General features: G+C 36.8%; 2 protein-coding genes and 1 non-coding gene across 4 annotated transcripts; 1 reads left to right on the top strand and 2 right to left on the bottom strand.

Annotated features, from left to right (window-relative positions):
- The first annotated feature begins 4,155 nt into the window (after positions 1 to 4,155).
- LOC110418378 (transmembrane protein, putative (DUF1118)) lies at positions 4,156 to 5,250 on the top strand. Its single transcript, XM_021431088.2, has 2 exons — positions 4,156 to 4,464; positions 4,566 to 5,250. Exons 1-2 carry the CDS (start codon positions 4,321 to 4,323, stop codon positions 5,007 to 5,009), a joined length of 588 nt encoding a protein of 195 aa, XP_021286763.1. The 5' UTR covers positions 4,156 to 4,320; the 3' UTR covers positions 5,010 to 5,250.
- A 154-nt stretch (positions 5,251 to 5,404) lies between these two features.
- Positions 5,405 to 5,477, bottom strand: TRNAA-AGC (transfer RNA alanine (anticodon AGC)). Its single transcript has one exon. It is a non-coding gene; the product is annotated as a tRNA-Ala (tRNA).
- Positions 5,478 to 6,575: 1,098 nt separating this feature from the next.
- Positions 6,576 to 10,558, bottom strand: LOC110418186 (Major facilitator superfamily protein). 2 transcript variants are annotated; one of them, XM_021430839.1, is made up of 5 exons: positions 10,399 to 10,558; positions 9,823 to 9,928; positions 9,373 to 9,590; positions 7,944 to 8,384; positions 6,576 to 7,854 (listed from the first exon to the last, which is right to left on the bottom strand). In XM_021430839.1, the coding sequence occupies exons 2-5, from the start codon at positions 9,866 to 9,868 to the stop codon at positions 6,886 to 6,888; spliced, it is 1,674 nt and encodes a 557-aa protein (XP_021286514.1). In that variant the 5' UTR covers positions 9,869 to 9,928; positions 10,399 to 10,558; the 3' UTR covers positions 6,576 to 6,885. The 2 variants fall into 2 exon arrangements, with proteins under 2 accessions (XP_021286514.1, XP_021286513.1); XM_021430838.1 differs by lacking the exon at positions 10,399 to 10,558 and adding an exon at positions 10,031 to 10,098.
- Between the last annotated feature and the right edge of the window lie 2,404 nt (positions 10,559 to 12,962).

Genomic DNA, 12,962 nt, shown 5'->3' with positions numbered 1-12,962 from the left:
ATGATATATGAGATAATTGCACTTACACTGTTTATGTTAAGAAGTTTTATAACTATGTAATGTTTAGAGGTGTCAATATGGGTAACCCAGCACAAGCCTTTGTGGGTTGAGAAAATATGGGCTGTGTTGAGCCAATTGATTTTTTACGAGGGCCATCAAAACCCTAACCCTTCTACCTTTTGTTAGCCCATGGTTGAGTTAGGCAAGCCCATTTCTTTTTTTCAAACAAAAATCATTTTTATAATTCTACTTAACAAACTTTATATCAATAAAATTATTCTATGATTTAATCCATAAATTGAATAATAAAAATATATTACAAACAAATAAATTATACCAAATATAAATAAACAAACAAATTACATAAATAAAGTTTCAATCTTTAACACAAACTACCATTCCATAAACATAAGTATATAACCAAATAATAAAAACTTCAAGACTCATTTATATCCTTTTCAATCCTCATCCTCAAGCAAAATATTTAAATTTTGTTTAGACAACGATGATGTCTCAAGGTTTGAATCATTATCAATTTATCATCTAATATTCATTATTATACAAGAAAAAGAGATAATCAATTTTAGTCCAAACTAAAATTATTAATTTGACAAGTAAAGATTAAAGATATTGAAATATATAAAATAAGTAATACCATTAGTAATCAAATTATTAATTTTATATAGTTAAATATATAAAATTATTAATTTTTTTTCTTCTAGCCTACAAGGCTGACCCGCCTCAATCCATTGATCAGATGGGCTAGCCCATTTAAGTTCGATTCTAATATGGGCTTAAATTTTCAAAATCAACCCATCTCTTTTTCAATAATAAATGGGCCGATCCAATGGGCTCAACCCATTTTGATAAGTCTAGTAATGTTACTTATGGTGATTACAATGTATGTATATTAATATTTGAATGTATACTTTTGCACATAACTATGAATGTTTAATGAACGAATTGAATGAGATTTGCTTAAGCCTAGCAGGCTATACCTATCTGGGTCCATGTGCCAGTCATATTCCATTACAAAATGAGATATAATATTTTCAGATTTATGTGAATATTGTGTACGCTGACATATGTGATGCATATGCTAGTCCAAACATTCTTATGTTTATGAAATGAATGAGCTTCCAACCATGGATGAATGGTACGATACCTATACTAATGATTAAATAAGAATGTGACTGAGATGCTTGCTTGGGCCTAGTGGACCTTGCCTATTGGATCTATGCATCGGTCATAGCTCAAGATCAGATCGTAACAAAATACCACGTCAACATAAATTATTATCAATCTAATCAATGTCACGATATCATGATAAATGTTATTTTAGCACATAGTCAACATTACATTTGCAGTCACATCATCTCAATTAATGCCATATCAACTTAGTCAAACACCTTGTCAACATCCTTAATGGTGCAAATTTAACAATGTTGAGGTTTGGATTAAAATTGACAAATTGGAAAAGTACAAAAATAGAATTTACATAAATTATTGTATAAGAACTAAATTCATATTTTTCATAAAGTATAGGGATTAATTACATAATTTAACTAGATAAAATTTTTTAAAGAAAACAACTATTTATTCTTCAAGAAATAATACACCATAATATGAGTTTCAATTACAAAACAAATATTGTTGATATGGCTGAAAAGTATTATTAGCACATCAAAATCTAAAAATAACTATGCAAACTCTATTTTGTGTGTCAAGAGAGAAAATTTGAATTTTTTCAATGATGGCATCCAAACATGGTGGGTGGTAATCAACATTCAAGCAGCAATGAAAAATATTGATATGGGAAGAAATATGTTGGAGATCAAAAGTTTATTGAGAAAAATGAATACTAAAGTTGAGGTTACAAGGGAACATTGCAAAATAATTAACCATTCCATTATGGCTGTGTGTGCAACACTAAAGGCCGTACGATCGAGTGGTTCAAGTTCTTATACAACTTGGGGTGTACACAGGTTTTAAACATCAAGAGGATACCATTTGATTACGATATCATTTGGTAAGGTAATCAATTCTGATTGCGTTTCTCATAATGTTCTATTCGCATTAAAAACAGCAAGGTGATCCTAGGTAGGTGTGGCATTTTTTTTTATATGCTGTTGCATTTTTAATCTGATTATATTGTATCTAACAAATCTTGTTGCTAATATTTATTAACTTAATGTAAACATTTTGTGAGCTAACTTATTGTTTTTGACATAAAGAAAATCTAATGTTTTCTTAACATGTTCTATATGTAGGCAAAGTTGTCATATATATTCACAATAGTAAATAAATATGTAATACATCAAGTCCATTATTTGAACATCAGGATCATTATGTGAACACAAGGATATCAAGACTGCTATTTGTAAACAATAATAAATCATTAACCATTAAAATAGGGTTCAATCTCAAGAAATTGTTAAAATCATTTCAATCTAAAAAACAAAGAACTGAACAAAGAAATACATGTCCCCATTTACCAAAACCATCATATAAAACATTTGGTTGTATCCCTAAACCACTACTTGCAAAATCAAAGGAAACAAATGTAGAGCTCATCACAAATGCATCACCACCAACAAATGCATCACCAATAGACTTACCAGTAAAAGTAAGACTAATAGTAATAAATGCTTGCACTATTGAAGATGAAACCCTCTTCTTTGTCGGTGGATTTCCGCTAGGACCTTTTGTCGGTAATAATACTGGTGGATCTTTGAGAGGGCTAATAATTGTTGGTGGATCTTCAATGGGGTCTTCTGGAAGATCCATTAATAGTGGAAGCAACCTTAGTTTTATTCTTCAACTAACAATATAAATAAATGTATTATTAGTAGTAAAATGCATTATTAATGTAAAAATTAAGTTTGAAAATTACTTTTTAATTGGTTCCCATAAGAACTCTATGACAAGGTTTTCTATTATAGCCAAGCTTATAGTAGAAAGTGCATTTAGCAATGCTCTTCCTTCTAATATTCTAGTATCTAGTTAATGCCTCCTTAGGTTTCCTTCTTCTACTCATTTTAGGTTTGTCAAGCAGACAAAGGAGCAACAAAGGCACAAATGGATTAAATCGACCTTTTAAACTCAATTATAGTGATATCAAGTATGTAGAAGTAGTTCAGTATCATTAAGCATTATAGAAGCAAGAACACCTACACAACAACATTGAATCAAAGACAACAAAACATTCAATCAGCAAATAAAACACGTGTAAAATTTCAACAAGAAACTGAGCACAAGACTGTTAGTAACTCATCAAGTAGTAATTAATGCATTATTGAATCTTTGATTTTGTTTTCTTATTTTGTTGTTACCATTGGAAGAACTTACAAATTCAACTTTGTCTATATAAACCTCGCAATCCTAATGTAAAAAATAAAAAACAAAAAAACTCAATAAAACTTAACCAACTCTTTTTTCTTCTTCTCTTGCTTTTCATCTCTGTCTCATCCTTATTCTACCCAAATTGTTGAAACTTTGTTATAATTCTTCAAGGTATAAGGTAAATTAATTCATTATATGCCAACATGAAAATATTTTTTAGAATAATAGTTATGACAATAAAGCTCAATACCACCCATCTTGCGACTAATGCAAGCTGCTGCATGCTCACAAGGTAGGCTTGAAATCTATCAAAACCCACATAGACAACTCCAAACTCCCATTTGCAAGTTCGTCAAAAAAACTCCTTCCACCTTTAAAGGCATTAAACTTACTCTCATTAGCAGATACCACTTTATAAAACATATCACTGCACTTAACTCTGTCAAGTCTTTCCTTTTTTTTCTTATTTAGACCCACTCCATGTTCTAGTACACTTTAAAATTAAGAAAACCAAGAAAAAATTAGAGCAAGATGAAACAGTTAAAGCTTGAAGAACTCTTAAAATTTAGAGCACATCTAGACTAACCTAAAAGATCCAGTTAAAGAACTTTTTATCGAAATCATCCTTGTTGAGAACTCAAATTGCGAATTGAAGTTTCAATTTTTTCCTTTTGAATTTTAAGCTGCCACGGAATTAAAATAGGGGAGTTGTGAGTCATTGTGTGAATAAGACAAGGACATACATGTAATTAGAACCTCTTGAAAATACAAAATTTCACATGATAGAACGTTATATTCCCAGATAAAGGTTCGACTACTGTGATTGGTGGGCAATTGGACATGACAAAACTTAAGATTACAGACATCATCCCACGTGGCAATTGGCATCTCCAAGAAAAAAAATTACCCACACAAAAACAAAGAAAATCCCCCAACTCTTCTCCCCTGTGATCATTGCTGATCATCCTCGAGTCATCAATGGCGGTCTCTTCACCATCTCCAGTTGCTTACCTTGGCAGAATCCAACAGGCCAACTTCCTTTCCGCTACGCAGCCTCGATTCAACCCCTTTTTTCCCGCCAAAAAACCATTAACAATCGTCTCCATGGCTCCCCAAAAGAAGGTAAGGGTAAGACAGACCATGTTTGGTTCGCAAGAAAAAAAAAACAAAATCCCGTAATAAATTGATGGGTTTGTTTGCTTGATTCTTATTATTTATTTCAGGTAAACAAGTTCGATCCCGACTGGGAAAAGCAATGGTTTGGTGCAGGGATCTTCTACGAAGGAAGTGAAGACGTGGAAGTGGACGTGTTCAAGAACCTTGAGAAGAAAAAGGTTCTAAGCAACGTGGAAAAGGCGGGGATTCTGTCAAAGGCAGAGGAGCTTGGGTTCACCCTTTCATCGATAGAGAAGCTCGGCGTTTTTTCTAAAGCCGAGGAGCTAGGACTGCTCAGCTTGTTGGAGAAGACAGCTAGTGTGTCTCCTTCCACGCTGGCTTCGGCGGCACTGCCAGCTTTAGTGGCGGCGGTGGCGGCGATAGTAATTATACCTGATGACTCGGTGGGGCTGGTGGCGGCGCAAGCGGTGTTGGCTGGGGCACTTGTGGTTGGTGCTGCTGGGTTGTTAGTGGGGTCGGTTGTATTGGGTGGTCTACAAGAAGCTGAATAACGTTCACTTGTTTGTTTTTTTCCTTTGATTGTCGTTGTTTTGTTTTGGGTTTTCTAATAAATTTGGTGAATGTGATAAGGCTTGTAAGTTAGTACAGAAAGAAGATGTAGAATAAGGCTTTTGTTGTAGCTACTTTGTTGATGAGGGCTTCATGTTGGTTGAAATGAAAGACACATATCAGCATCAAGCTCAAAATCAAAAGGCTTATTTATATGTCCAGTTGGAAGCATTTCTTATACAATTATAGTTCCTAATCCTAAACCATTATCCAGCGACTGTAAAAGAAAATAAAAACAGAAACAAGAAAAAGGGGAACAAACATAATAAGAGAAGGAACCCAATTCCATTATTGTGCAAGAAATAAGGTAAAAACAGACTAAGGAGAAAGCCACTAGTGGAGATGCGGGGTATCGATCCCCGTACCTCTCGCATGCTAAGCGAGCGCTCTACCATCTGAGCTACATCCCCCATTTGAGGCTTTAATCAGAAAGATAATAAAATTGACTTCTTAACTTCACTGTTTGTTCTCATATGCCATGTGGCGCGGACTTTCGCAACAGCGAACGGTGTGCCCATTGGATTGGAATTCCTTCCTGCTGTGACTTCGTTTGTCATTTTCAACGTTCCATGTTGCTGACAAGCTTATTTTTAAACTCGTATGCGCATATGGACTCTGTGGGTTGTTCTTTATCCCTTCCTTTTACCTTGTCAAAATGATGTTTTCTCGTTTCATTTTTCTCTATTGTGTCAGTATAGTAGGCACATGCAATGCAAGCGTTACTGTTTGAATTAATGAGGAAACTGCTAGGTTGCCCAGAAAGCAAGGAAAAACAACTTTTAACTAACCGCGGGGGACGGGGGACATGAAAAAGAAACAGGACCACAAACAAATTTCTGTCTTATTTGAGTGGAAGAATTCATTCATTCCTGCTCCCCAAACTTCAGATACTCAACTTTGATTCAAATCAATCAACCAAAGGGTATGCTAAGGACGTTGTCCGTTTGTTCTTTGTTTTAATTAGTTATATGTATGTATGTATGTATGTATGTATGTATGTTTGCATGTATATTCCATGATATCAAGTCCCCTGGTGACTGTTCGATTACTTCTCTTAGTACCCTTTTCATTTACTTTTATCTCAATTTGTTTAAATGCCAAGGTAAAGATGCATTCCATACTTTTCACAGCCATCCTCTTGTTAATATTGCTAATTAATGTCGTGCCCATTTGAATTGATTGAGACTTATACTTATTTCCAGCTAGCTTTTGTTTGGGGGTAGGTTAATGAGCAAGAATGATATATATGAAGCTGTTGTCTTGGATACTGTTGCTCTTTGTTTTTGAGTAAACAAGAAAATTGACGATTTATGCGTTGTGCCAACTTGTGCCAAATTCTTTACCCCATTAGTTAGCTGTATGGTGCAAAGGTAACATCCATATCTGATAATGACATGTGTTAATCATTCAGATATTTGGAATAGCGAAAATTTTGGCACCATGGCTGTTAGATTTTATCATTTCCAATGTTACCAGTTGAAGTAAAAATGAGATTTAGAACTGGAAATGATTCCAAATTTCACTAGCTATGCTCGTGCACTGATTTAACTACATGAACATTAGTAGCATTATATGTGTGATTCTTGCACTAATGCTTACAAGTAGAAATGAAAATTAGGGATGAGAAAAAGCCCTAAGGTGATACCATGCAAGAGAATTAATAGAGAAAAGAACCACACTATTACTCATATCCTCTCCCGACTTGGTCTCCCAACTTGGCGCGGATGGAGCTTGGAAGACTCCATTTAAATCAACTCTAGCTGATGGATTTGGTTGACTTCAACTATGAGGCCTTGCAGAGTTTAAATCTTTGACCAATCAGCAGGGGCTTGTTGTTCCATACTTGTAGCGGTTTGCCCAGAAGAGATAATGCAAGAAATTTAGACTGCTAAGTAAGCACATCAACCAGTAAAACCTCTCTAGGTGGTAATGATTCAAGTTGCTACCAGAAAGCCATGGTGTGTGTCGAAAGCTGCTGGTAACATTGTTGACTACTGATATAAGCACTGAACTGAAATAGTATCCCATGGCAAGTGAAGCCCAAGAGAGAGATGTGGCCAAGGATCTCATGCTTGTTGGTGCCTCAGTAAAGAAGAATTCCATCATGCCAGCTAAGGTGAAAAGATCAGCTGATCCAAGAAACAAGTATTGGAGAGCTATCCAAAGGAACGTGATTGGTAGAGAATCAGCAGAATTGAGTAGCCCAGATTCGACTGCTACCTTTTTTCGCTTTATTTCCACTAGAGCAGCCACTGCCATTGCAATAATAGATAGAACCAGCCCCGTTCCCATTCTCTGGAGATGAGTAATTCCGATTTCAGTCTTGGTTACTTTTCTGGCCAATGGAATTATGACATGGTTATAGGTTGGTGCAAGGATCATCATGAAGATGACGGGGAAGATAGGGAGAGAAGCAGGTGGAACTTTTAAAGAACCAATCTTGGTGTTCATGGTGGCTGCTTGTTGGACAGAAAAGGTCGAGAGCTGAGCAAGGCAGCAGTTAAGCATTATGGTGCACATGAAAATTGGGAGTATCTTTAGCACTACTTTGACCTCTTCTACTTGCTTTACTGTACAATCTAACATCGGTTTAACTGGTTTTTGTTTGATTGCTTTGTTCAGGAACTTGAGGTCTTCTGTAAGAGTTCGACTTGGGACCATTACCTTGTTATTACTTTCTTCTCCGTCCCTGGTTTCCGTTTTGTCGGATGGGCTTGCTTCCATGCCCATGACTGCAGAGCTAGGATTCGTAGACTTGCAGTTGTTGTAAATTGCTGCAGCTAAAACCTGTAGGTCATGAATGAAAATGGATTACTTTTTCAAGCCGTAGCTTTGCAACTTGCGTGCTTATGTAGTTTTACTGGTTTGAGTTCTACCTTAAACATTGTGGTAATAGGGCTTCCTGCTGGAATCTTTGTCCTGTAAATAGGAGAGCCAAGGAGAAAAACCGGTATGGAGATCAGTATTGCTGCAGTAGCGATCCCAAATCCCCATTGCCAGCCTTTGTTGTCTTCAATCCATACCACAAAAGAGACTGCAAGTAAAGCTCCACAAGAGAGGCAGAACACATAGTAGTTGAAGAAGGATGATCTCTGCCTCCTCCCTTGTGGGGTGGTCTCATCAAATTGCTCAGCCCCATGAGGGGGAAGTGAACCTTTTATTCCACCAACACCTAGTGCTACCAGATAAAGGCCAGTAAACAACATTGCTGCTTTCTGGCCTCCGACTTTCTGGCATGGAATTTCAGTGCTTGCGAAAGCGCAAGTTGGTGGTTTCAATGAAGGTACGTGAGCTTGCACTGTGAGTGTTAAGAGACCCTGTTTAATGGTTAGAGCTTGTTAAAGGAAGATTTAGAAGATAAGTTAATTGATGACATCTGAGAAAGAACACTCCACTATCTGACTACAGATCTATAAACTAAGGCAACAGGAGTTTTGATGGGCATCATGTTGTTTTGGTCACACTATAGTAATTTGTGGAGATATAGGGCTCGTATGGTACGGACATGAGTGTGTTTTTTACTCAGTTGCCTTAATTACGCCTATTTTCTATCAAGTTGTCACATGGTTGGACATGGTTGCATTTAATTGAGTTGGACTCATAGATGGGGAGTTTTTTTCTTCCACCAATCAAATTTCGTTATGGGCAAGGGAGAACCTTTTGTGGGACCTAGCCCGGTTGCTATGAAATGTAACTGTACAATGCTAGTACAGACCAAATTAACGCTTTCAATAGTTGTCTTTCCCCTTTCCCCAATCCCCACCCCTTGTTTTCGTGTGTCATATTATTGGTTGGGCTTTGCTATGTCTTACTGGTGACGGAGTCATATCGTTCTGAACCCATTGATAATGTGTTAATAGCTAGTAGGGGCGTCATCAAGTGGGCCTGAGTACCACCATGTCCATTTGTGTACTTATTCAATGCTGCAGTATTGTTCACACATGCTTCTAGGTGGATAGGTAACTGTACGTTTCACCCTGCTTGAAATAACAAACGGATATTTTTTGATGATTCCTACAACTGTATTGTATGCCCTTTCTAACCAAGGAGACCTTCAAAAGCCAATTAGGTGCTCTCTTGACCAACTTGTGCCCCAGATGGTGACAACTTTTGGCTGGTTGATTCTTAGATTTCAATTTTTGCCATGTTAATTGCTGTCATCCCAGAACCGTGGGTTGTAGCGAGTACTTACCTGGATGAACCTATGGTTTTTAAGTTTAAAATTGCATACTCCTTACATGTGAAACTTGCAAAGTGGAAAATAACATAAAGGTCAAGAGTTTAACTTTGCTATTAGATTCTTACCATAAATTCTATTGCAGCACTTGTCAAGTAGAGGCGGTAGGTGGTGAAAAAATCATCTGCTAAAAAGCCACCGAGGAGAGCAAGGAGGAAGGCTGTTCCCATGAAATTGGTAACAATGTTTGCAGAGCTTGATGGAGAGTAGTGCATGAACTTTGAAAGGTACAGCACAAGGTTGCTTGCATTTGCCAGGAAAGCTAGATTCTCCAGAATCTCCACAGCTACGGTTCAACAGATTTCACAAGTAAGTCTTATGTTCTTTAATTGCAATGTTAATACAAGGTAATACAACAACTACTGAAACAGAACCCCTTGCAAGATAAAAGTTTCTTTCATATTGTTGAATTTACACTATTTAAAAAATTTTCAGCAACAACCAAATTCTATATTTTAGTAAAACTTTGGAAGCCTATGGTTGGATGGGGTGCCTTGATTAATTAAAGCAATACTGACCTAAGACAAAGGATGCGGCAAGCATGCCACCGTGACGGCCTCTCATGGCAGGTCTATTTCTCCAATCTACATAGCCTTTCCATTTGTTTGACTGACGTGCTTCTTCCTACAACAATGAACCAAGAACTAAATTAGAACGCACCAGTATAAGTGGGAAGCCACGAGATAAAAGAAGAAATGGAATAAGAACATAAGATCAGAATCCCACCATAGCAACTTTTGTTATTTTCTAGAATATTTTAAACTTGAGTGGGATCTTTGGCTGTAGAATACTTGATAAAGAATTTCTTGAATAATAAAGGTTTTAGAGTTTGGAGTCATTTATATAGACTGAATATATGTGGTCCAACCCTCAGGGAAAGGTCTAGAGCCAGTGATAATGACTACTCATTACCTCCTACACTGTCAAAGTTGACAGTTTCTATTAGTGAGGCAGTAGATTGAGGGAGAAAGAGAGGGGGAAGGAGGGTATAGAGCGAGAGAGTAATGGAGGTGTATTCTTATCTGGGATCACTTGGTTATAATGAACCATACAGAAAAAGAAAGGATAAAAATGAGAATTATTGGAATCCAGACCTCCAGTGTGCACACTTGTTATGATTGAAACATGCCATATTTTCCTTTTAGATTGGATTGTGTTACCCAAGATGATATACGTAATCACTCTCATGAAAACAACGAATAAGAAGATTATTTGAACTTCTCTATACAGGGGTAAGAAGATGATTTTCTAGTGGATATTACTTGCAAATTGGAATCAAATGTGGCCTTAGATGATTGCCTGGCCAAACTGTGCACAGTACGTATGTTCTCGACGTCTTTAATTTATAAAGGATGGCCATCAGAAAATGAGAAATAAATAAAAGAAACAAGTGGACTAGATTAAATGAGGTCGTGGTGGTAGGATGTTCTTGGAGCTAAAGTTAAGATCCTAGCTTTTTAAACATGCCCCACAGCAACACTCACCCTTCTGGTGGTAATGCCGCTGTGTCTTAAAGTTAATCTTGAGAGATGGATGCTTTTTCTACTAGCACTATCTCTGTATTATACTATTTTGACTTTCCCAACATGAAAAAAATAAATACATGCTTTTTCGTATATATAATATACAAGAACTTGTCCCTGATTGGTTAGATCAGGCTGCATGAATTCCAATCTGATCACCGAAAGCCATGTGTTGTTGTATCGCTGTCCATACATGTGAGTTTTGTCTGGTCTCAATGTTCTACTAGTGTTTTCAGCTTCAGCTTCAATAGTATTGTTTCTCACATGTCACAATAGGAGTCATCCGAGGAGTGTGTCCTATCGATCCATGTTGTTGCCTGTTGCATCGGTTTCCTTTCTAGGCCACCTGAATTCCTTGCTCCCTTGTTCAGCTGATTATGTGGACACGATATACCCCCTGGAGATCTCCAAATTGGGTGGCTAACAGCCTTTAGGACAGGGACCTACTTCCTGGCATTTACTTCCGAGCACTGCCACCCTTTTAACAGTTTTGCCCTTAATATACTGACCAAACTAAAGAACGTGACAAAAAGAAATGCCTGGTAAATTAGCATTTCCAGGCGACAATGATGCTGAATGAAATTAAAGGGTGACAAAGGGAAAATGAGAGTGTATGTTTTGTGTAATTAATTAGAAATTCTTTCATGAAGTTGATGGTGAAATTAACTACTGATTAACAGAGTGTGGTCTGTGGTGTCAATATCAAACTCGGATATTTCAACATTTTACGTACAGATAAGGCTTATAGATTATGATCTATGGTAGGAGTGAATAAATAGCTAAGATTGGTTCTGTTGCGTATATAATTTGGATGAAATTATTTAAGAAAATCCTTATAGTATGCCAGTAATTTCATCATCTGGAAAGCTCATTTAAACGATAAAACATTCCTCTCCTCATCTTTGCCCTTGCTTTTCTCTTTCGTTTTCTTCTTTTCATTTCGATTCATTCCATTTTCAGCCGCAAGAAAGGCGAATATAGTGACTTCATATTTCAACTTTAAAGCATTTTTAGATTCTGATTCTCCTAAAATTTGTTGATTGCCATTTCATCCCATCCAGGTACGTTAATGGATGGAATATTAGTCTCACCGTCAAAGAATACATTGAGCCTTGCTGAAGCTGCCCAAGGAATACAAAGCAGAGGTCCTTCGTGTCTGATTTATGTCCATATTTTTGTTAGCGTATACTCTATAGCTGGCTCAATGAGAATTGCTTGATAAGACTTAACATGCTGCTGAGTGTCCTTTTTAACTCAGTACAGGCTGGTGGCTATTTTGCATGTGAATTTTTTACCTCTACCGCGTTATGGGAAATAATATCTCTCGCCTTGTAAATCCTCTCTTCCAGATAAATTTTAGGCTTTCAAAAGTCTGCAAGATATCACCTAGTTGTAGAGATTATTGTCTGATCATTTTGGTAAGCATTTCCTATATATTTTTCTTCAAATATCCTTTTTGCTGTTTCACCTATCAAATGAATAGTTACAAGTTTTGAAGCTATGAGCATTGATGATAGATCAGAAAGTAATGAAGAGAGAGTTGAATATATTTCTCAGTGGTAAAGTAACCTGTCCATATGATCACTTAGGCAACTTTTGTTTTAGGCAGCAACTGATTTGCTTAAATGCACATACAAGTTAACCATGAAAGCATTTTGAAGATTAGACGATAACAAAAATAATAATAAATGGAAAGGGAAGATAGCCACATGGATCACTTCAAGCTGAGAAAATAGAAACAGTGCTCTAACAGTAGACAACCGATGGGGCACCTTGAATGTTGGGACATGAATGATTGCAAGACTATAAAGAGGTTGAAAGTTGAAAGAGCCAATGGGGTAGTAGTAAATGTTTGGGCAACATAAAAAGATCGAAGGAGTTAGGCAGCAGGCAAAGTGCTGTGTGCCTTTTGAGTTTGAGAATTGAAATCAGCTGGGAGACCACAGGTAAATAAAATGAGTGTCGGGGCGCACAGGGTGGATGTAGGTTTTGGGAAACATAACCACCCACTAGCGTTTCCCTCTTATGCTGTGCAAAACTATAATTTTTCATTGTTCTAGATTCACTTTCAGTCGTTTAGGTGGTGATTGTTGTTCACTAGTCTTTTATTGGGGCCTCCTTACACATGCTTCTCG

This window comes from Theobroma umbraticum, unplaced genomic scaffold (assembly GCF_002168275.2).
Source record: "Theobroma umbraticum cultivar Fairchild unplaced genomic scaffold, ASM216827v3 scaffold_50.0, whole genome shotgun sequence".
Taxonomy (NCBI): Eukaryota; Viridiplantae; Streptophyta; class Magnoliopsida; order Malvales; family Malvaceae; genus Theobroma; species Theobroma umbraticum.
The sequence above is the reverse complement of the archived record's forward strand: the minus strand, read 5'-3'. Positions and strand labels throughout refer to the sequence as shown.